Source organism: Antrostomus carolinensis, unplaced genomic scaffold (genome assembly GCF_000700745.2).
Source record: "Antrostomus carolinensis isolate BGI_N321 unplaced genomic scaffold, ASM70074v2 scaffold4791, whole genome shotgun sequence".
Lineage (NCBI taxonomy): Eukaryota > Metazoa > Chordata > Aves > Caprimulgiformes > Caprimulgidae > Antrostomus > Antrostomus carolinensis.
In genome coordinates, this window is record NW_010291897.1 from 45228 (window position 1) to 68734 (window position 23507).

General features: G+C 37.7%; 1 protein-coding gene across 1 annotated transcript in view; it reads right to left on the reverse strand.

Moving 5' to 3' along the window:
* MYO3B (myosin IIIB) overlaps nt 1-23507 on the reverse strand; it is a gene marked incomplete at its 5' end in the record, with an annotated part of 167784 nt that overhangs the window by 27086 nt on the left and 117191 nt on the right. The window contains 2 exons of the mRNA XM_029087165.1: nt 15985-16123; nt 17002-17065. Of these exons, the coding sequence (XP_028942998.1) occupies nt 15985-16123; nt 17002-17065 (203 nt within the window). The remainder of the gene's footprint in view (nt 1-15984; nt 16124-17001; nt 17066-23507) is intronic.

The window sequence follows — 23507 nt, forward strand, 5'->3', positions numbered from 1 at the left end:
GTACAGTTACATTTTCAGTCTTCCAACTGCAGATACAGCCTAACTGGCCAGTTCTGTGCATGTTAGTTTCTCCTATGAGGAGACTGCTAACTCCACTGAATTAAAGCAGGCTTTTTTATAGATGCCTTCCTCCATAAGACTACAGTAAAAATACAATATCTGTTTCACAGAAATCTGCAGGCTGTAGTTATACACATACACCAAAAAGAAGGCACATCAGTGTCCTTAAACTCCCAGGAATCTAAGAAATACCACAAATATTATTTTGGAATTCCTATGCAATTAAATTAAAATGTTTTCTCATAGTTATTTGCAAAGGCATCATTAGTAGAGTATTACTTATCTGAACAGCAATTGTACACCCACAATTGTGTTTAGAATAACTAGGTAATAGACTGCCTTCAAAGTAATTTAAATTTCCCCTTTAAGTGTCTTAATGACACTGTAGGGGACAATGCAGCACTTAGTTATTGCAGCTTAAATACTTTATGTACTTACATCACAATTATTGCTCATTACTGTTTCACAACACAGATATATTATCTTTGTCTTAAACGTGAAACACATCAAATAGGGAAGTCTGTTCATAGCTATGCAGTTGCCTATATTGTTCAACCCAATTTACTTTTCAAGTTGTACTATAAACTTCTAATTCTCAGTAGTCACTTGGAATCCACATTTCCATCTTTTTTCACATTGAATGGTCTTATTTAGGCAAGACTGTTATGGACTTCAAACAAGATGTGTGGATAACCACTGCTGCACCCTAAAGTACTGGGCCCTTCATCACCAACCTCTGCCTCTGACTGTTACATTTTTTATATGCAGAAGGAGAAGACGTTGAACACAAGCTCGTGAAAATCTATGTTAATAAATCAAGTATCTCGTGGCTACCGAACTCACAGCTCTGTTCTCCAGTTAGTTCACAAGTATTTCATATCAAAGGGATGCAAATGTGAAGGTTTAGAAATAAAGGAGTAGCTTTCAAATTTGAGGCTAAATAAAAATCCTGACAAGCAATACCATTAATAATCTGTATCACTTTTACCCAGTCTCCCTTCCTGAAACTTAAGCACAATACTCCACAGTGGGACTCCACTTTCACCTCTGTTCCAGGTAGAAGACACTGTTTACTGATATAGCACCTAACAGAAACTGCATCAAAGTATTTAATGAAAATGACTCCATTAAAATAAATTCAAGTAGCTATTACAAGCAAAATTTTGCCTCACCTTCCATTTTTTCCATCACTAGGATGTGGAAACCTGCCTCCTTCCCTGCAATCCCATGACACACGGCACATTCACATGAAAATTATCTTGGACTAGCCCACTGAAAACAGCTTCATAAGCACCTTTGCAAGTGCTAGCTGAACTCTGTAGGCTTTGCGTGATGGTGGAGTCACACTGAACAGCTGGGTGGGCTATAACTCATTCCAGACTCCTGTGGCTGGTCAGTTCTCCCGGTAGACAAGGGCTGAAGCCAGCCACTTCCTCATCTCCCCCATGATGTTATATACACACACTGAAGCAGATAGAAGGTATAGTGGTAGAATATAGAGTGCTTTCATGGGCCATACAAGAGAAAGGACGGTTCTCAAAAGCCCTCACCCTCCTGGCCCAGCAACACAGGCCACACATTCACATGAGAACAAGGCGTAATCAGGATATCAAATTAACAACATCTATTGTTTTCAAACAGCTGAACTGTTTTAGATTAGTGATGACTTCTTTCCCTGTGTCCTAGTAAAAAGAAGGCCTTGTTTCAGTTCTAGATCACTCCTGGCAAGTCAGCTGGGAACATGCAGAACACAATGTACTCCAGATTCCAGCACACTGCTGCCTTCCTGCTCTGAGCTTTGTCATCAGCTTACATGAAAACAGGCATAGGCCCATCCCACCAAAACTTGTTTTGCTCAGTTTGTTTTTCTTTCAAAAGGTCTTTCAGGGGAAAGAATCTGGTCAAAAACCCAGCCACAATTCAAATTGTTTATATAAAACACACTTGGAGCTCCAATCTGTGGGAGCAATATTTTCAAATGTTTGTGTTTTTTGTTTCTGATTTGTCGTTCTTACTCAATGTTCTGATGTTGGTATGAATAAAGCCAGACAAAACCCCAAGTATTAGTTTAACAAATGTAATCCAGATACAATGAGCTAGATTTACAGACCAGCCATGCTTATTCATGGTGTAGCATGAGGATGCATGACGAAGTTGAGCATAATAGGCCAAATTTCCAGTTGCCCTGCGGCCTCTTCAGAGAACACTCCTAGCACAGAAGGCTTGTTTGTTGTATGCAGAGCCAGCTCTGTGTCTTTGTTTCTACTTGTCCCAGGATAGGAATCATTCTAAGGCAGGGCAGCACAAACCTGAATGAAAGCCACTAGGATAAAAGGCTGCAGTCTGTGAGAAAAACCTCCTCCCTTTTCTCACATATCCTCTCCTTTTTCCCAGTTTCAGTTATTGATGTTGAACTGGAGAAACCTCTGCAGATATGGGGACATCTTCCCCTGCTACACCTTTTGAGAGGCTACAAGACGCATTTGCCCTGTGCCAACCCAGCACCTGCTATCTTCCAGTTAGGTTGCAAAGGAAATGGTGGACACAACCTCTTTTACAGTTAGATTCAGCTCTCCTACAGATCGTATATACTAGTGATAATTTTCAGAACTCAGCTACTTCCCAAGCATCAAAATTAGCAGACAGGTTTCCAAGGCAAAAGTTAAAATACTCACCAGAAAATGACAGTCATTTAGGGAGTTACTGAATGCTTTGGAAACTGTAGCTCTATTTTTCTGCCCAAAAATGACTTTTGGAAACTCTTAATAAGCTGACATGATGTTCTACTGAAAATGCATCCTGTAATGTTTGCTTATTACTTTGCTGGTAGTAATGTTCCTCCAGTCAACCCAAATTTACATATCTTTACCTTTCAGTAAAAATTCAGTATTTCCATGTTAAAGAGCCCCTCCAAGGTTTCTTTGGCTGAGTTTTATCATTCTCTGTTCCGAGTTTGGTTTTCTCTGATTACGGTAAATGGAACTGCAAATCCAAAGGTAGCCAGTGATGTTCTTATTGTTGAGAATTTATTTTACAATATTGAGGGAGTATGCATGTCATCTGCCGCTTCTTTTATTTTGTTTTTTAACAGAGCATAAGCAAGAACACAAAAATATGGTTTCTTCCAAAGTCGTCTTGTGTTATTGCTTCACTAGCTACAGGCTCTAACCAGAGACCAATCTGGGACACACTTCCTCTTTCAGCAACAAGGGATAAAAGATCTTGATAATCCACTGATAAAGGCTGACCTTAAATTGTCTGCCAACTCAAAGAATAAATCTGGCCCTAGTTCTCAGAAGCAGCTATCAATTCAGCTGAAAGCTGTTCTTTTTAAAGAATCATGTCCAGAAAGCAAGGCACATCTTGTTCTGCTTCAGATGACCCTGCATAGTCATAGGACTTAAAGAAGAGATAACCAGCTACCACAAGAAGCTCTAGAAGAGTGTGAACTTGACTTAGAACTCTTGGCAAAATTCTAGTGCATTTGGAAAGGTAGATACGATGCAGAAAGTCACAGGTTAATGAATTCAGGCCTGACTCTAAACACCCCTAAATTAAAAAATGTAAGTTCTTGCTTAGGTTCAACATTGAATAAGGAGAAGGACGCAAACAGAGGAATACAAATTAACATTAGGAAATAAAACTGAAAAATTCTTCAAACCTTTTCTGCAAAGACAGAAACTGCCTGAAAGCTAACACTGACTCACTTAAAACCAAATTGCTTAATTCATGGTCTCAGTGGCCCTCATATAATCCTCAAAGAAAATCATGGCAGAATTTAACCCAGCATGCAATAGCAGTTTAAGACTGATTTATTTAGATGCTGTTGAAATTATCGACATTTTCACAAATGTAACTTTCAAAAGGTAGAGGGCATTATTGGTGTATGGCTGCACTGGACGTGACAGTGAAGTACAGAATGTAAGACTGTAAGTGCCCGAAGTCCAGTGAGGGTAATTTCAATTTCTCTTTTTTCAGTTAATTTCTGGAACGTTGTTCAAAAGCTGAATGAATTGCTTAACTGACTGTGCTATTTGGAGTCTTGTTTTTTACCTTGTCTCTTTTCCTGATGTGACAGTATGTTTGGACATTCTTTGTTCTCTTTTTTTTTTGTTTGTTTGTTTTGGATAGCCATCAAAATTCATAAATAAGAAATAAAAGAGGGTCAGTGAAGAAAAGGTTGTATTACACAAGGGAAAATTTCCCTTATTTCATCTGGTCTGTTCTTTATCTTCAAAGATTTTGGACCAATTAATGCTCCACCATTTCAGAGACACTTCCTAAGCATAATGAAAAACTATGTTGCAAACAATGATGTAAAATATTGCAAACTAATGATGCATCCATACTGGCACTACTGCAAAGGAAATAGTTCAGTAAGTACTACTTACCCTTCAAAAAGATTTTGCCCTTCAAAACAGAGCATGAAGCATACCTCTCCTACAGCAACAAAGTGATGTGCTCCTTTCAAATGCTCTAGAGATAGAATTAAACTTTTCCCTGAAAAACTTTAGCAACTAGATAGAAGAAAAGCAGTGCTACAGAAAGCAGCAGTACATTTCATTGCTAAGGATACCAAGTGTTCTGTCATTACTGAAACTAAACTCTATTGGCTTTTTAAAATCATTTTTTCATCGCATCCTCTTTTTTCTCCTTTCTCTATCTTGCTTCTCTGAATGGGTTCTATTCTTTGATGGCATATTCCTTCTCCACTCCACTTCTGGCTTGTTTTTTACTCAACGCCACCTGTCCATGTCTCTCACTCCTTTTCCCTATATGTGAAGTTCTGCACAGTTTCATCTGCCATAGACAGTGTCTTCTGCCCTGCTGACATACTCCCTACTCCAAGAAAAGGTTAGGTTGGTTCTTCTTTTCTTTTTTTCCTACATGTTGGGTTTTGTTTGTTTGTTTGTTTCTTTTTTTGGAAACAAGCAGTAAGAAGTAAGAGGACAATTGCCCATCCTTGCAAGTCACACCACAAACTGCTACAATTCTACAAACAAGTTACAGAATTTAAGCTACAAAGTGACTGATACTTACTGCTTTTCTGACTGTGCATGTTTATTTTGTGGGTGAGAAGAGGGACTTTAGTGAACTAACAGTGATTTTCTTCAGTGTGTGTCATGATAGCTTGTGCTGTGTGGTACTACCATGTAGGCAACCTTTGAATTAAAAAGTTTAAAGCTGCAAGTTCCTTATGATGATGAAATGCAATAATGAAAATCCGGTTTCATCTGCAGTGCTCTCAGAGGTCTCTACCTGTGCTCTCTGTGATGACTATGTTCTTCCCAGGGAACGTTTTAAAATAGACTACAGTTTGCAAATAAAAATATCTAATCTACTAATGTAAAATTTAATTTTTCTAAAGCAGTTAACCTCCTTCGGATATGAAGCTGAGGAATTCACCCTTCTTGGGCTCTAAATCAATGATCAAAAGGCACAAAGCATGAGCCTTGATACAGCAGATAGATAGAAAACTGATATATACTATGGACTCGACCTAACAGCTGTTCTGAATACCACTGCAAGGGGCAGACCCTTATGAGGAGATTAAGAGCAGCACTACTTCCAATTTATCAGTTTCTTATGAATGAAAAATTAATTTGAAGCACATGGACAACAGCAGATGAAAGAAATTGATATGACTTAGTCTCTAAGTCTGATGAGCAAAATATGAGGGGTGAACCCAAACTAGAATCTTCTACCTGTTCTCTTTCAGGGTATTAGGGGAGACAGCATGCAGATCTGAACTTCTGTGCTGAATTGACCCTGTCTGGACACCAGGTGCCCAACACAGCTGCTCTATTACTCTCCTCAGCTGGACAGGGGAAAGAAAATATAACAAAAGGCTTGTGGGTCACGATAAGGACAGAGAGAGATCATTCACCAATTACTGTCATGGGCAAAACAGATGCAACTTGGGGAAAATGAATTTAATTTACTACCAATTAAATCAGAATAGGGTAATAAGAAATAAAACCAAATCTTAAAACACCTTTCCCCCACTCCTCCCTTCTTCCTGGGCTTAACTTTACTCACGATTTTCTCTACCTCCTCCCCCTGAGCAGCACAGAGGCATAGGGAATAGGGTTTGTGGTCAGTTCATCACACACTGTCTCTGTCGCTCCTTCCTCCTCAGGGGGAGGACTCCTCACACTCTTCCCCTGCTCCAGCATGGGGTCCCTCCCACAGGAGACAGTCCTCCATGAACTTCAACATGTGTCCTTCCCACACACTGCAGCTCTCCACGAACTGCTCCAGTGTGAGTCCTTTCCATGGGGTGCAGTCCTTCAGGAACAGACTGCTCCAGCGTGGGTCCCTCATGGGGTCACAAGTCCTGCCAGCAAACCTGCTCAGCCTGGGCTTCTCTCTCTACAGAGGCCACAGGTCCTGCCAGGAGCTTGCTCCAGCACAGGCTTCCCACGGGGTCACAGCCTCCTTCAGGCATCTACTTGCTCTGGTGTTGTGTCCTGCTTTGGCTGCAGCTAGATATCCGCTCCACCATGGACCTCCATGGGCTGCAGGGGCACAGCCTGCCTCACCATGGTCTTCACCACAAGTCGCAGGGGAATTCCAGCACCTGGAGCACATCCTCCCCCTCCTTCTTCCCTGACCTTGGTGTCTGCAGAATTGTTTCTCTCACATATTCTTACTCATCTCTCCAGCTGCAATTGCACAGGCTTTTTTTCCCTTTCTTAAATATATTATCACAGAGGTGCTAACACCATCACTGATGGGCTCAGCCTTGGCCAGAGGCTGGAGTCCAACTTGAAGTCGACTGGTATTGGCTGAGTCGGACGTGGGGAAGCTCCTAGCAGCTTCTCACAGAAGCAGCCCTGTAGTTCCCCCACTACCAAAACCTTGCCACGCAAACCCAAAACAACTTCATATATATTCACCTGCCTCTGAAAACAAATCAACAGCTCAAAGATTTTTGTTATACAAATATCCCTTTTACCTATTTTTAACTATAGCAGCTGGTTGTTCTGAATTTTTAAAATTACACCCATATATGCTGCTACTCAAATTAGCTCCAGTTTTTTTGCAGAGCTGCAGCAAACTTTTTTTTTCTTTTTGCAAATAAGCCTTTTAATATCCACAAGCTTACTGTTATTAATTTGATAGTCATGCTCTTTATCGTAACTATGATTATGCAGTAAAGAACAGCATTAAAAGAATGTAGAAAAAACAATTGCACCACTTTGCTGGAAGGCATTTTTGGTGTTTGCAAATCCCAGCACTACAAAAAGAGGCTGGAATAATGTAATATTTTTTTCCTTATTCTGAATGTGACTTTTGTATGTGTGCATGAGGTAAACATAAGGACACCAGTGAGAGGGAGTCCCAAGAATAGCACTACACTCACAAAGCCATAAAGAAAGAACCAAAGATGTACCTTGTAGTCTATAGAGAAAACAACTAGCTGCAGCTGAAGGTAAAGAACTGGTATACCTCTCCAACCTAAATACCAAGCAATCACACATATTCTCTATATTTGATTCCTTACAAAATGTAAGAGAGTCAAATGAAGAAGGACATGTTAAAGATGACCAGGTCTTCCATGGGTATTCTGGACACTGTTCAGCTTGTTAGCTATCTCTGCATCCTCCCCACCAAACTTAGCCTGGTTGTTAGGGCAGACCAACACGCCAAGCGAGAGGTGATACGTAGTAATTATATAGTTGTGTTTCCTGCCTTCTCACACTGTTCATTGCTTATGCTTCTACATAAAACACTGATTTGATCAAGGCAACACAAACATTAAAGAATGGGTACTAAGATACTTTTAGGAAAATATATATTAGAATTCATAAAACTGTTCTTTCATATACATTACGACAAGGCTAAGATACGCTTGATGTCTGCCTGAGCACATGTAGGAAAGAAGATTCTCTTTCTCCCACTGGCAGCAGTAACAATACTTCTTGTGATTCTGGTATTCTTATCTGCCCTTGGAGGATAGGTGCCATAACCAGGGAAGGTGGGAGTGTGACATTATTTTTCTGGTGTATTGCCAACATCAGCCAATGCATGAACACAACTGGCTCCCAGCAATTCTCTCCATAAGCAAGGAAGATCCCCAAGAAAGACTATCCTTGCCTGGGGACAGAAATGAGCTCTGGAAGCTACTAATTACTGCTACAAGCTAGTATTTGTTATTGCTGTATTCAACTTAACCATTATAATAAATTATAATGGTTAACCATGAGAGAACTGAAACATAAAATACTTGAAGTGAGTGGAGAGTAGTAATGACGGAGAGCCAAGGAATACAATCATTGTCATGAGCACAGCTAATGAATAACTGATATAAGGCAATTTCTTTCCACCCAAATGCTTCACAGCCAGTTCATGATTTACTAAATGGAACATCTATTTATCAAACTGTATCTATGAGTAACTTGTAGTCTCCAGATCTTCATATACATGGTTGCAAATATTTTGTCCTGAGTATCTATCCCTTACCTGTCAGAGACATTTTTTTTTGCCATTTATATTGATCAACCACGCAAATTATGTACCATGGTTTGGGTTTCTGTTAAGCTGTATATGATTCTTGGCAGTTAATCACAATCCACTAGAACAATTACCCAAACTAGAATACAGAAAAATAGCTGAACACATGCAAAGTATATAAGATTTTAAAATCTTTTTTTTTTTTTTTTTTTTCCAGAAATTGCTTTGTTATGGTACTTTTTGAGCTATCCCATACCTCACATACCATTCTGTCACCATCACTTTAATTATGTTACTGCTTTTATCACTGTGTTTTCTCTTCATAGTATCTATGAAGAACTGTAAAAATGTAAATAACTCAGGAAAACATACAGTCTCTTCTAGAAAGAAAGATCTAAAATCCAGCTATTACTACTTAGCTGTGGGGTATTCAGTAGAGTGAATTCACATTTTTAAATATTAGCAAAGAACTAGAAATTATTTGCTAACATACAGCTAGCAGATGAAATCATAGCTCTATCAAAGCCAATGATTAACTGTGTTAGTCTTTTTCTTACAAAATAACCTGAAATGAAGACACTATCTGAAGTTTTCTGATAGTAGGGAAAAGTTTAAAAATTCTGAATTGTCTCTCTTTGCAAAATAAAAAATATAATTTGTGAAAATATTATTATAGTTATTCTCTTAGGAGACAACTTTGTGTGTACCCTCAAAGCTCTGTACCTACTGTACTTATTCAAACAAAGTTTACTTATATAAAATTGTGCATTTTTTTAAAAACAGGAGAGTAATGAATTTGGAACCACACTGCTTGCCTGAGTAGATCAGTCATCTGAGATACGCTGCTGGTTCAGAGCACCAGTAACTGTGGAAAAATAATAAAAACAGGGCTGCTAGGGAATGCTTTGAGAAATTTCAAGCAACAACAATAGAATGGTGAAGCACTGCATGATAAAAAGCTTAACTATCAACAAAGAAATGGCAAAAAGAAGTGCTCGGACAAACCTGTATGTCATGGATAGAAAGTGCAGACAGAAAGCAGGTGAACTGCAGCATAGATCAGAAAGACAGTGGTAGACATTATGTGTGAAGAGGGGAAACTGAACCCCTATTAAAATTTGGGTTTTTTTGGCACAGCATTATTGTGTATATATTATTCAACTTTATTAAATTTCTCATATTTTTTACTATTATTTTTCAATATTTCAACGAGAGAGATCTGCAGTCCTTTTTTATTGCACTGCGGCCATTATGAGCTGAATTTCAACTTGTTATATACAGAACAAGTACTGAGCTGTCTCTCAAGAACTTTACTACAGTTTATCTGTGCAGTTTACTTGCATCTGATTTTATCTCTCACCTTCGATACTAATCAGTCATGGCTGCAGGTCAAATATTTTTGCATTGGAAACAATCACAATAACCAAGCCAGAAGTAAACTAGCCTATAATGAAATTCACTGCCTAGGGCTAAAGAGAGAGCTAACATGTGTTTAACAAATCAAAGCTTGTATTTATCACTTGTCACTGTTTGTGTCTTTGTCTGTTAGAGGGGCAAAAACAATTAAGAAGCTGAGCAGTAAAGAAAAACTTTCTTTTCAGATTTGTTGCTCTGTTACTTTGGCAAAATGTAGTCTGCAAATCATGCCATCACAGAGTAGCAAAAGGTTTAACAGGAAGTATCTAAGGGTGAACCAGTTTAGAATACCAATAACATCAGCACCAGTTTAATCTTAAAACTTTACAGAAGGCTGAGAGAAGTTCAACTGATTTCACTTATGTTTGAAGTCAGATTTTCTGAATCCACACTGGAACTTCGTGGTGAAGGACAGAAATACTGAAACTGAGGTGCTGTGTTTTTTACCCTAATGGCTAGTGAAGCTAACAGGCTCCCACCCAGCACAAATCCAGAAAGTGGAGGCTTTTCATGGGAGGGGTAGGTGATGGTCCCTCCTGCGGCCTCCTGCAGGGACCCACCACGGGCAATGCAGTGCACAGTAACAGGCTTACTTGCACCACCAAAATCTATCTGCATAAATATACAGCCTCACAACCCTGGAAAGGTGATTATAATTTCTTATAATGATAGAAACAATAATGATTGCTTTGAGACATAGCTTTATTTTCAGCTTATTTTCTCAAGAGACATTCTTAAAAATATCTTTTTCTTCCTATGATTTCTACTTTTACATTTGAAAGGTAAAATGAATGACTTGGAAACATGATTTCTTTTTACTAAGCCCAAAGCCCAGCATTTATCTCAGTTATGAAGAGGTCAGTAACCCAGGGATACTCAATCTTTTAATTAAAAAGAAAAAGAAGCTACTTTTTCTCCTGCTCATGCCCAGCCAGATTTTGGCTCAAAAGCCACAGAACACTACTGCAGCAGGATCCTTTCAATGGAAGTTCATTATACAACATACCACATCAGTAGCTCCTCTGTGCAAGGCTTCGACTGCAACATGGCTAGTAATTCCTCTGTGGAGATCTTATAGGCCTTGCACATAGCTACAGCATCCTCAGTACAATCAGATCATACTATGTAACACAACCTTGGCCTTTTCATTGTTTCCTGTAACATTCTGATTGTCTCATGATCATGTTATTTTATTTGCATTTTATTTGAAAAAGAATGATCAACTCAAACCTGACCCATTATAAAAAAAAAAAACCAAAACCAAAACCCCCAACCAAACAACAAAGAACCCCAGTTCTGTGCCCCCAAAACGCTTAAACCCCTGATGTGTTGGGAATTTTTCTTATCATTTTTTTATAACCATGAGACTCATTTCTGCTCACTGTTATGATTCTACTGACTAGAGTCAAGTTTTTTATGATTTACATTCATTCAATGTAAAATTAGTCTCAGTGGGGGGCTTAAAAATGATGAAACGAAACTCCTGATTAAACGACCAAAAATAATTCTAAATAGATTACAAATTCTTTCACTTAAAATCCTGAATGATAGGATTCTGAAATTAATGGCATCCATGTGTCAGTATCATCTCATCTGCCAATGACAACTAGTTGAAAGTCCATGCAGCATTTCACACTACATTATGTGCTTTTGTTTTTCATTTAGAAAGGAAGGTTTGATATAACGGAGTCAAACAGGAATCTGAGTTACATGGAGAGAAACAGCTAAATGTCTTGGATCGCCCTCTCACTTGTAGAAAGTGAAATGTCATCTTTGGTTACAAGGCACCCAGATCTTGATACCACATCTTGTGTGAGATTCTGCCTGTTCTTTACTATAGTACCTATTACAGTCATGCTGGGATATTGTCTTTCTGTGAATCAAAGGATAAAAAGCACCCCCACTTCCAAATTACTAATGATTATTGCTTCTCTGTAGCTGTTATCTTTTTTAAAACAATGCACAAATAGGAATTAAATGACATCAGAATTAAAATTATGCTATGATGTTAAACTACTATGTAGAGTAAGATAGTTCCCTGTATTTACACACCTTTCACTTGCAAGTGCAAGACATCAAATCAAGACTGTACTCTAGAGATGAGATTGAGGCAGCTTACAGTATTTTCAGTAATGAAGTCTGGCTCAAAGAAAACTGTACTCTGAAGCAAAGATCAGACACCTAAGTATATTCTCTGTGGCTTGGGTGTTTTAACATGATTATGGTCCTGACAGAATGAAAGTTGGATCACTTCTTTAAAACTGGAGATAAGTCCTAAAAATTAATGAATTCATCGCTATTTTAAATTTCCAGTTTAGGGCTATGAACCTGCAATTATCATCTGTGTGATGACAACCACAGAGTAATTTTTTGGGAATAATGTCTCCCATGCCTATAATACCCCTTACTAAGGTGGACAGCAGCCTTCCTCCCCATCAAGCAACAACTTAACACATTTCATTATCTACTTGCCCTCCATCAGTGCAAAAACTAGTGATTATCTTCACATGTTTCTCCAAACCCAACACAGCTACACTCACCAGATCACAGTTTTATGATTGATTTACCAGAAAGGAAGTGAAATACTAGCAACATGAAATAAAAATACATATTGCAAGGAAATAATTCAAAATGGGTCACTGACTTGCAGGAGTCCAGCTTCAAACATGCCAGGCCCTAACTTCCACTAGTTTTCAGAATATAAAAGATTAAGGAATTTAAAATCAAATGCTATACTGGAAATGGCTAGTGACTTTGACAACTATAGTGCAAATTTCACTACCTAAGCCTCATACTGTGGCTATAGACACTCCAGATTGCATAATTCCAAACCTCTCAGAACCCTGGTACATTTCTCTACCTCTCATGAAGTTTCCACATTGCAGAGAATAGTGTGAGGTGCAAGGCATAAATTGAATATCATCAGAAAACCTATACCGTTCTCCCGCAAGAGAATGTCCGTAGCCAGAGACTATACTCACTATCACTATTTCTCACTTGTTCAAAATGTTTGTTTAAGCATTAAGAATTATGTCATCCTCTGGTCAATGCAGAGATACTATTAGCTTTACTTCTACAAACATATTTCCTTTGTGTCTCAGAAAACCTCAGTCATATTTACTTTTGAGGCAAAGCTACATTGGTCAATTCCCTATGAAGCATTCCTCGTTAATAATTTCAAATATCACTATTTATCTTGTCTAATACTACTACTTGGCCTCTGGAGATTATATTTATATTATTTTGATTCTTTCAGTACTACCTTATTGTGACTAGAAGAACTAACTTATGGCTTAATTGTTACTATTGACTGGATTCTCCTCTCCACCCCAACAATAAAGGATAGTACCAAGCAGTGTGTCACAGCAGAGACACTGGAGGGAATCCTTGGCTGTGCTACTAGTCCTGCCACACCACTCTGGCAGAGCACAAGGGAATGCCTGGGCAGTGCAGAGCCAGTCCTTACAACTCTGTGCAACCACAGCACATGCACACATTTAACTTGCACTGCATGCAGTTAGGCCATACTACTCAGTCTTCCTACCAACCAGTGTAAAGGCTTTTGAAGTGAAAAAGAGGCTTTTGTTTCTGTACTAATTACCAGAGTACAGTATTTGCAGGATCTTTGTGGAAATCTCCTGGTCTGTTTTTCCTTTACCAGTCTACTGCTGAGAGTGGGCAGCCTATGTTATTAGACAGCTGGATAACAAGATGTGAGTGACTGGTTCAATTAATACAAAAATATGTAAACTCATATCAGCCATTTTTTCCCTTTTGTGTACTGTCCCTCATTGACTGCACTAGAGCCTCACCTACCGAGGCCTCAAGACAAATAAGCAGCCTGTCCTTCCCTTTGTGCTTAAGCCTGGATACAGACTCCCTCCTTCAGCAAACAACACTGCTTCATAACTGGGTCATAGACCAGTGCAGAAACCTGGTTGCAGTGCAATCCCTTCCCCATTGGCCTCTGTGTTCCATGTTTACTACCTCCAGGCTGATAGACTAGTTCTGCCTGCGGTATAACTTAAAGAGAATTCAAAATCAATCTATAACATTGCAGAATAATGCTTCACTATGAAAAATAACAGGTTTTGCATTGTTTGGACCACCTAATGGACAGCTTTTTTTTCTGTGAATAATAGCCTATGTAGTATAGTCCTACATTATTATGGGGACCTTATTAATGTTTATAAATATCTAAACGGCGGGTGTCAAGAGGATGGGGTCAGACTCTTTTCAGTGGTGGCCAGTGATAGGACAAGGGGCAATGGGCACAAGCTGGAATACAGAAGGTTCCACTTAAACATGAGGAAAAACTTCTTTACTGTGAGGGTGCCAGAGCACTGGAACAGGATGCCCAGAGAGGTTGTGGAGTCTCCTTCTGTGGAGATGTTTACTTCCTTGATGGAAGTTTACTTCCTTAACAGTCACTCATGGAAGTGTGATTTACATGATCATCTGAGTATCTTTGTGCTTAACTAGGAAATTCCTTACTTCTCTGTATTTGCATACTTATTTACACATATGTTTCTTAAATAGCTCAGATCAATGTTGCATTTCTCTCTTCTTCAAATTCTATTCTTCTATCACTTCACATTTTTTGAAGTCTCTCTAAATTACTGGGTAATAGCTTTGAATTATATGTTTGCTAAGGGTATAATTCTGCCAGCTTTACTCTCTCTAATTGTTTTACCTCAGACACAATGTCCTTAATATCAAGGTAACATACAATATCCAGGGAGAGGAAGCGTCCTTAATATCAAGGAGACTAGTTGCAAGGTAACATACAATATCCAGGGAGAGGAAGGATGGCAGATTCAGGCCCTGACTGCTTTCCTCAAGAGGATTTGCTGCAATGAAGATATTTGTGTTTGACAGGTTTATTGTTTAACACGTAATAATTTAAGATAGCAATGCACACATCCCCTGCAGTCCCACAATATGGATTCAAAACCCATACAGACAGAAATGCGTGAAGATAGAATAACGGACTTCTCAACCTGCTGTGTTTACTTACTATTCTGTTTTTAGCATGGAAAACACATTATGCCTGCGTAGAAAACTAAAAACATTGAGTTTGCTTTATTTCCTGTAAGAGAAGGATCTCACTATAAATACCTGTCTTCTTACCTTTACATTGTAAATTGTTAACCGAACTCTGTAAAGTTTAAACACATAAATTGCAGGATTAGGGCTTAGGAATTCAGATAAATATTTGTAGACTTACAAGATGAAAGGTGTCCCATTAAATATATAAATAGGAATTTTAATGTGTGGCCCAAAATTATAAACAACTAATTTTCAGTAATAACCTGGAAATTCAGTATCATTTATATCTTGGCTCTAGTTACAGATATCACATTATCAACCTACTTAATCTTAAACTGTGGAAGGTATTCTATGATTTAGTATTAAAGACTGTATTCACAGATTTGCAAGGACACAATGACTACAATAACAGAGAAAAGTATTCTGACACATAATGATTTCCTGGCATATTCAAAGATAAACCAGTTAAAACTCAACAAATGCTGTAATGTTTTACTTCAAGCTTTTAAACTGTTACTGACGCTGGCAAAAATAATATATCAGCAAATAAAATAAAAAACACGCTGCATAAATTGTAAAATTATTGCAGACTTTCCTGTGTTGCTTTATGTGTGTGAACAGACAAGTTGTCTTTCATTCTGCCCAACATGAGGGATTTCACCACTGTCTTCCACTTTTGAGGCTGTAAGGCAAAGGAAAGCTGAAGCTCTTGAAAGTCAATTTGATTTCATTAAAAGGGTGTTTCAAGGTTATTAACCATATTTTTAGTAGAAACATTATTTTAAAAATCTTTATACTTCTGTCTCTGTCATTCAGGTACTTAGAGGTTTTTTTATATTTCCACGTTGAAAATGTGTAGAAGAAAGTTAGTTTCTTTATGTTTCCTGCCTTCCAAGGGATTGTTAAAAGACCTCATTAATACATAAAGCAAGTTACATGCTGACAACATGTAGCTTATAAATAGTAAACGAAAGATGTCTGTTACTTTATTATATTTCTTACCTCCTTTTTTATGGGATCTCAAGGGATCTGACAACTGATGGTCTGCAACTGACTGGGATTGGCTAATTGATTGTGAATCATTCATTTCGAATGAATGTTTCAGAATAAACGGAGAAGCAGAAATCTCATCCAAATCCTTCTGGAATAAAGAATGCTGGTTTAGGCATATAAGAAATGTATTGATTTCACTCTGCCATGATAACTTATAGTTGTGTTCTCACAGAAAACAACTTATTTTCTATGACTGTGAAATGTCTAATGCTAGATTTAAGTTACACATGATTCTTGTGGCTTTCAGCAACACCGACTTAGCACCCATGTCACAAACATTTGTTTACTTTTTCCATTTAACTTATTTATCCTCTTTCCTCATGCAGTTAAATCATAGCATGCACTGTATGCTGATTTCCTCTCATAGTTAATTTGTATCTTTAGAAAAAAGCTATAGGAAGGTATTAATCTGCTTAACATTTCTAAGTACATCATCCAAGGGATTTTGTTTTTTTAATCTTACATATGCTCAGCAGAGTTACTGGCAAAAACTGTACATTTTCTCCATTTCATCCTTTCAACATCAAATGGTAAGCAGCAAAAATTGGATCAGACTTCAAAGACTATGCTGTGCTCCAAGTCACAGAGCGACTCCTCCATTTCACATATTGAATTCAAGCAGGATATCAAAGTGCTACCAAAGAACCTCAGGTCCTTACTGAAAAAGAGGCTCTAACATCTGTAGAAAGTGAAGTGCACAGACAAATCACCTCAGGGAGCAGCTAGCATTTATTCTCAGCAGCAAATTTCCAGCCTTTTGATTCTCTTATTCACTGTACCTCCCTGTCTTTCTACAGAACTAAAGTTCTTAGCAAGCAGGCTTTTGTCTCAAAGACTTCAAAACATCACTAACGGTTTCATGTTTAGATGGCTACGCCAAGCAGCAGAGAACACACTGCAGAACTGTGGACTCAGGAATTTGAAGTTATAATGTGATGTTATTTTAGAATATAAACTTAGTAGTACCTTTTTTGTTTGTTTGTCAAGAAAATCAGGCACCATAGGAGAAGACTGGTTACTGTTTTTCTGCCTAAAACCAAAGAAAAAGAAAACATGTAGTTTAAATATTGTAATTTCTTCATTCTTATAAAAGGCTTACTGGTATACACATTTTTTTTGTTCATTTTCCTTTTTCCCCTCCCCCAATTTCTAAACATGCACATATGATCAATTCAGAGAAAACACAGACCAGTCCCATTTCCTCTTATGAGGAAGTGTATGTTATTAAACACAGTAACAGGCTATGAGCAATGAATTTGTCATTAGAAATTCGTGGATATGTGCTTTTGTGTAAAATGAGTTTATGAGAATTCTATGAAATTGAAGTAATATATTAAAATTAATTTAACAAGGTTTTACATGAAATCTTCTTTCCAGGGCTGTGAAAAGCTGTTTTCACAGAACTAAAACTTAGACACTCAAAATGTGACAAATGAGGAAGAAGTGAAACACATGGCTTTTTGTTCTCCTAAAGCTGTTTGGGCTAAGCACAGAGCAAGGAGTAAGTTTGTAGATTCTTTGTCTATATCTGTTATTATTTTACCATCATGTTATGTTATGATACAAATATTAAATGCCAACTCCTGCTCTTATTAATGCTAATTAAAGTACCATAAAAATCTTCTGCAAGCTCTGATCCATGTTGGCAGGCCTTTGAAGTCAATGGATCACTTCAACAGTAAAGTCCATTCAGACAGAACTTGCTCCAGAATCTTCAGTTATGTAAAAAAAAAAAAAGATGCTACCAATTTCATTTGACGGATAAAAAACCAAGGTTCATAGAAATTATTTTATATGCTCATGGTCCTAAAACTGTGATTAAAAGCAAGACCTTCTGATTGTCAAAACAGGCCTCAGCCACTGCATCATTACTCTCCAACCCTCTTACAACCTTTCTAAAAATACAATTAATGGTAGTCATATTTCTACTTATAGATGAAAACATCAGAAATCTAAGCTTTAGTCACCGATTTTGGTTTAAACATATATATCATAGCTTTTTTTTCACAGATGAGGAAAGCTTTTCAAGGTACTAAGTAGCTTTTTCAGTTTTACACAATTACAACTGAATATATTTCAGCCCTTTCAGACACAGTGGGAAGCAGGAATACAAAGAACAAAAATTACTTTATGGATTAAAAAATACATCATATGTTATCTCAAATTTCATTTTTTGTCAATACTGATGTTTCAGTCAGCTACGTTAGTTATAAATTACTCATGTAACAGTAGAACAATCTGTTGGACTTTAAAAACAATTTCCAGCTATATGGACATTTTACCTTTCAAAATGCACCTTTAAAGTGTAACTTTTAAAAATTAAAATAACACTACTGAAGGACTTGAAACATTTTAGACTATTACGCGTTGAATTAGATAGCTGTATATCACCATGCGCGTGTGTTAGATAATACATTTATTCTGTGACATCCATAGAAGCTCCTGAAATATTTCAAGCCTTATTTGCAACAGGGTTTAGGCTCTTAGGTTAATTAGGTTTGTCTGAATGTGTTACTCCAGCTCAAGAGCATTGATTTCAATTGTTTCAAACTAATCACAGCAACGATGGCATCACAGTTGGCATTAAGCTATCTCAGGTTATGGGAACAAAATGAAGCATTTATGAACATGGCAATCTTTCAATTTTTCTGTAATGTTGCAGTTTTGTGAATGAAGTTTGGATTTGCTTGTCAGGTTTGGAGAATTTAAATTCCCCTTTATTCTTTGACACTGAGAAGGAATACATTCTGTATAAACTGTAATTTGAATTTAAACTGGTGTTTAAAAGGAGAGAACCATTTAAAAAATTCATTCTCATTTTGTACTGGCACACTTCTTATACAGGAACATATAAAATATGTCTAGGACTGTATTTGACATTGCTTTTGTGCTTGTTCCATATTATCTGTAAAGTTCTTTATTACTATTTCTCTTGTATATATATTATTTAGATAACCATTTATTTAGTGGGACTATTTAGATAACTTGCCACTTTCCCCCAAAATTACTCAAGCATTTGTTGAGATGATTCATTCCTCCATCTCCCAATATTGCAGAAAATAAACCAAATATGAGCTAAAATTAATGAAAAATCCTCAAATATCACTGTGGTGGATGTCAAAATCAAAATCTGCTGTTGGATCAGTATATTGCAAATGGTCTACAATGCCAAAACGGACTGAATCATCATCTAAATTTAAATATTCAGATTTTGGGGTGGTTTGGATCTGGATCTAAATCTACAGCTTGAACTAATATCTACCTTCTGTTCAAAAAAAAATAAATCTATAATTTAGTATGGTTTTGCCAGCACTTTAACTTTGCCGGGGCTATAACATTGTCTAAATGTTTAAAGCATGAAGGTAAAGTTTAACAACCTGACTTTTGTAGAGCTTAAGCTACTAAAAATCAGTCTCTGGAATTCCGAAGCCTTTAGACCCCAACTCTCTGTCAGGATCCCAGTGATGCTGTGTTTCCGACTAAAACAATCCTAAGTGGGGTTGTATTTAGTGCAAGATACCTCGTCCTTCCACAGAATGTACTGTTGCTGATACAAGTATGTACTTCATGATTACTGGCTTTTACTTATGAGTTTTTGTTGACTTTTTCTCCCCCCTGTCCTGTTGAGAAGAGGGAGTGACAGCAACTTGGTAAGCACTCGGCAGCCAGCCAGGTGAACCCACCACAATGTCAAACTGGCAGGGAACACTTCTGAAAACATGGCATCAGCTGTAGATGCCAAGCACCTTGAAATCAGTCTCTGAGCTATTATGAAAATCTGACTAGCATGCAATATGAAAAATGCAATAGCAACAGGTGGGCAGGTCAGCAGTACTTTGTTCATACCAGCCAATCAGTGAGCATAGCCAACATTTTCAAATGTGGCATCTGAGGCGGATATTGAGGTGCAGGGTATTTTCAGGTATCTTTGAAGAAACTGCTTGTCCTATGGTGTCCAAAAAATTTTTATTTTACACGTTTGCAGGAAAGCGGCGTTTGGGTCAGAGAGATGAGATCCAGTCAGCACACTTACCTTGGAAGGATGCAAGATACCCAGGTTCATGCGCCTGCTTTCAGTCAGGCAATACAACAATTTGCTGCTGAATGTTCAGCTCCTGAACTATAATACTCCTCAGTCTTCACATATGTACTGTCTATAAATCACTCAATTAGCAAGAAACATTGACAAAAAGAGAACCATTGATTCTTAGTGTCTGTCTACACATCTGTATAGTACATAGCCACACTATCCTTAGCATTGAAAGCAGTCAGACCATAGCAGCATGAAACTAGCAGCGCAGACTAATTTATGCTGGAGAAAATTAGCTAGTTTTGGAGTTATTCTGGTCTTTATGAGCATAAGTCATGGAATTTGGACTTCGGTAATTTAAATGCTTTTGAAAATCTTAGAAACACTCTTAGATATTCAACTAGAAAGAACAGAGCTCATTTTGCAGAAACAATGTATTCCTGAACAGAACAAATTTAATCCTTCCAGCATGGGTAGATGAAAAATTCCAAAGGGATAGGGAGGAGTAAAAAAAAGATAGCACTGAAAAATTCTGCCCAAATTTCCATTTCAACCTTTATAAATCTTGAGCAACTATTTGGACTTATGAATTAGAAAGTAATTAGAAGCTCACATGACAGCAGAATCAGGCCCAATGGGTTCCACTGCATGCCACAGGAATTGCAGACCTCCTGCTTCTCTCACAAGCAATAACTTTAATGTTTGCTCTGATTACAAATAGGAAAGTGAAGCAATTAAAGGAAAATACCAGCTTTTACTATGGAAAGAAATGCAAATTCATATTCAGAAGACGACTTCTACAAGAAATCACATTGTGGTCTTGACAGAAACTGGAATTATCCAAAGAGGAAATTATGGAGCAATGTGAGAAAGATGCAAGCAGTAAAACACCAGGACATGATGGCATTCATCTGAAGGTTCTGAAAAAAAATAAGTTTAAAATGTGGAGATGCAACCCTTTCAAGCAGCTATCCATGAAGAATAGAAGCATACTTTTGTTAACTGACTAAGTGAACCTCACTTTAGCAACAGAGAAGCACCAGAACAAGTCAAAGAAAGCACATCAAAAGATAGAAGAGTTTTTATATGGCACCATTTAATTCACATTAAGCCAGTTTCTGAACTGAGTTGTGCTCATGTGACTGAAATAATGTTTATTCTCTACTCTCAGTGATACATGGGATATTATGTCTATTATGTGCTAACCCATCAGTGTCCATGTAGATGAATTCACATTGGAAGCTATTTCAGTGAGCCTCCAGCTGTTGCAGAACATTCAGAAATGCTCCTGCAAGTAAAGTTGACCCAAGAAGAATTCCTCTAAAATAATTTTTATACTTACTCCCTATACTGAGGCAGCAATGGCTGCTGGCACTAAGATGCTAAAAAAGTGGCTGATTTGCAATGTGAAACCCATTGTCACTCTGTATTTTTAAATCATAAAAAGAACCTTGGCAAATCACCTAAGCCATCCTCATTTTCAGAGAATAACAGCTACATCTACGAATTTTCTTTTCCATAAGTTTATCTAAGCCGATTTTTAAAATCTACAGTGATGGAGATGTCAAAACTTCCTAAGGTAACTTACACAGGGCTTAACTCATCTTACCATCAGTGATTTCTTGATATCTAACCCAACTCTCCTGTGCTGCAATGCAAGCCCATTATTTCTCACCTGATTCTCAATGGAGAACAGTTTGTTCTTTTCCTCTTCACATCAAGCTTTCATGATTGGAGAAACAGTACCACAGGTACCCTCAGTTTTCCATCTCCCTTAGAGATCTCCCCTTATCATGTTTTATAGAGATGTGATAATTTTTGTGGCTGAAGGACTCGCTCATTTTCTTGAAGTGCAGTGTCTAATGTACTACACTAAGTGAGGTCGAGAGTGACGAGAAAATGTTATGATGCACCTGTAAGGTAGTATGTATCCCCATTGGTATGACCCAATGTGAACTTCGGAGCAGTGTCCCATTACTGACTGACATTCATTCTGTGGTTCATTACAGTCCATAGGCCTGTTTCTAATTCTAATAATGTCCTCTTAAACCATTGTAACCATCACTCACTTAGTACTGGTACAAATTTAGTAATCAGATTCTGCTTCATCAGTCAAGCCATGCCATTAACGAGTAGAAATAGACCCATTTCTGGAACTTGACTTTCAAATGCATACTTCCTGTAGAACAGAAACACTGATAATTATTCTTTGTCTATAACTTTCCAAACACCTAGGCTGATATGCTCATGTAGTTTTGTTCAGGCTTTATGATCCAATCTTGATTATCTAAGTCTTATATATGAATGTCAAGAGTTTTATTAAAATGAATAGTTTCTGAGAACCTATGCTGACTGCAGTATGAACATGATACCAACTAGCTAAAACAAAAAAGATGTAAGGAGAAAAAACACAGTGAATTTGACTCAAGAGTGTAAACTGCTGTTAATGTCAGGCATCTTCTAACATGCATCCTTAACACACAGAGCTCCATAAGGAAACAAAGGAGCAAGGAATACTTACTGACACACAGTTATAGCTACAGACATAACTGATGTGTAACAAAGTCACTACATGGAAACAATGCTTTCTGCTGTACTACATAGTATAAGGCCACTGATCATATACATATACAGCTAACTTATATTGTGATATTTAGCAGTCAGTGAGCTACAGCTCATTAAGCTACAGTTCAGGGAGCTAGAGGAAAGAAAGAGCAATACAGGAAGTATTTTCCAGGGTAAGTATCAGATTAGTATTATTAACTAATATTTACTATAAATATTATTATTAACACTGGAACAGGTTGCCCAGAGAGGTGGTAGGTGCCTTGTCCCTGGAAACATTCAAGGTCAGGCTGGACAGGGCTCTGAACAATCTGATCTAGTTGAAGACGTCCCTGCTCACTGCAGGGGTGTTGGAATAGATGACCTTTTAAACGTGCCTTCCATCCAAACTATTCTATGATTCTATGATTCTAACACAATTTTCATTTGGGAGGGAAATGGATAAGATGATCGTGGGACATGCAGGTTACATACAGTTGCTTTGACAAGATTTTAAAGGGATTTAAAGATATTTGAGGGTTTGAACAAGAACATGAACAGTGTAGCGTAGATTAAGGTCCTTAGTCACTGAAGCGTAGATTATTCTGCTAAGAACATTTATCAAAAATATATTCACTAGAGATCTGTCAGTTTAACAAGTTAAAAATCACAGGACGTTTTAGAAAATTACTTTTCCCTTCTTCTAATACTAACTTGAAATCGTAGCTATGCCATTGCAAGATGCAGGATCTTTGATTTCATTTGGTGACCAACTGTAAAATGGAGGAAGACATGAGGTGAGGCTGGTGTACGTGCTGGCCTCATGAGAGGGGAGACTCTGTCACACCTTTCCCTTCTCTGCTGCCTCTTTGGCTCTCTGCAGAAGGGTAAATCTGCT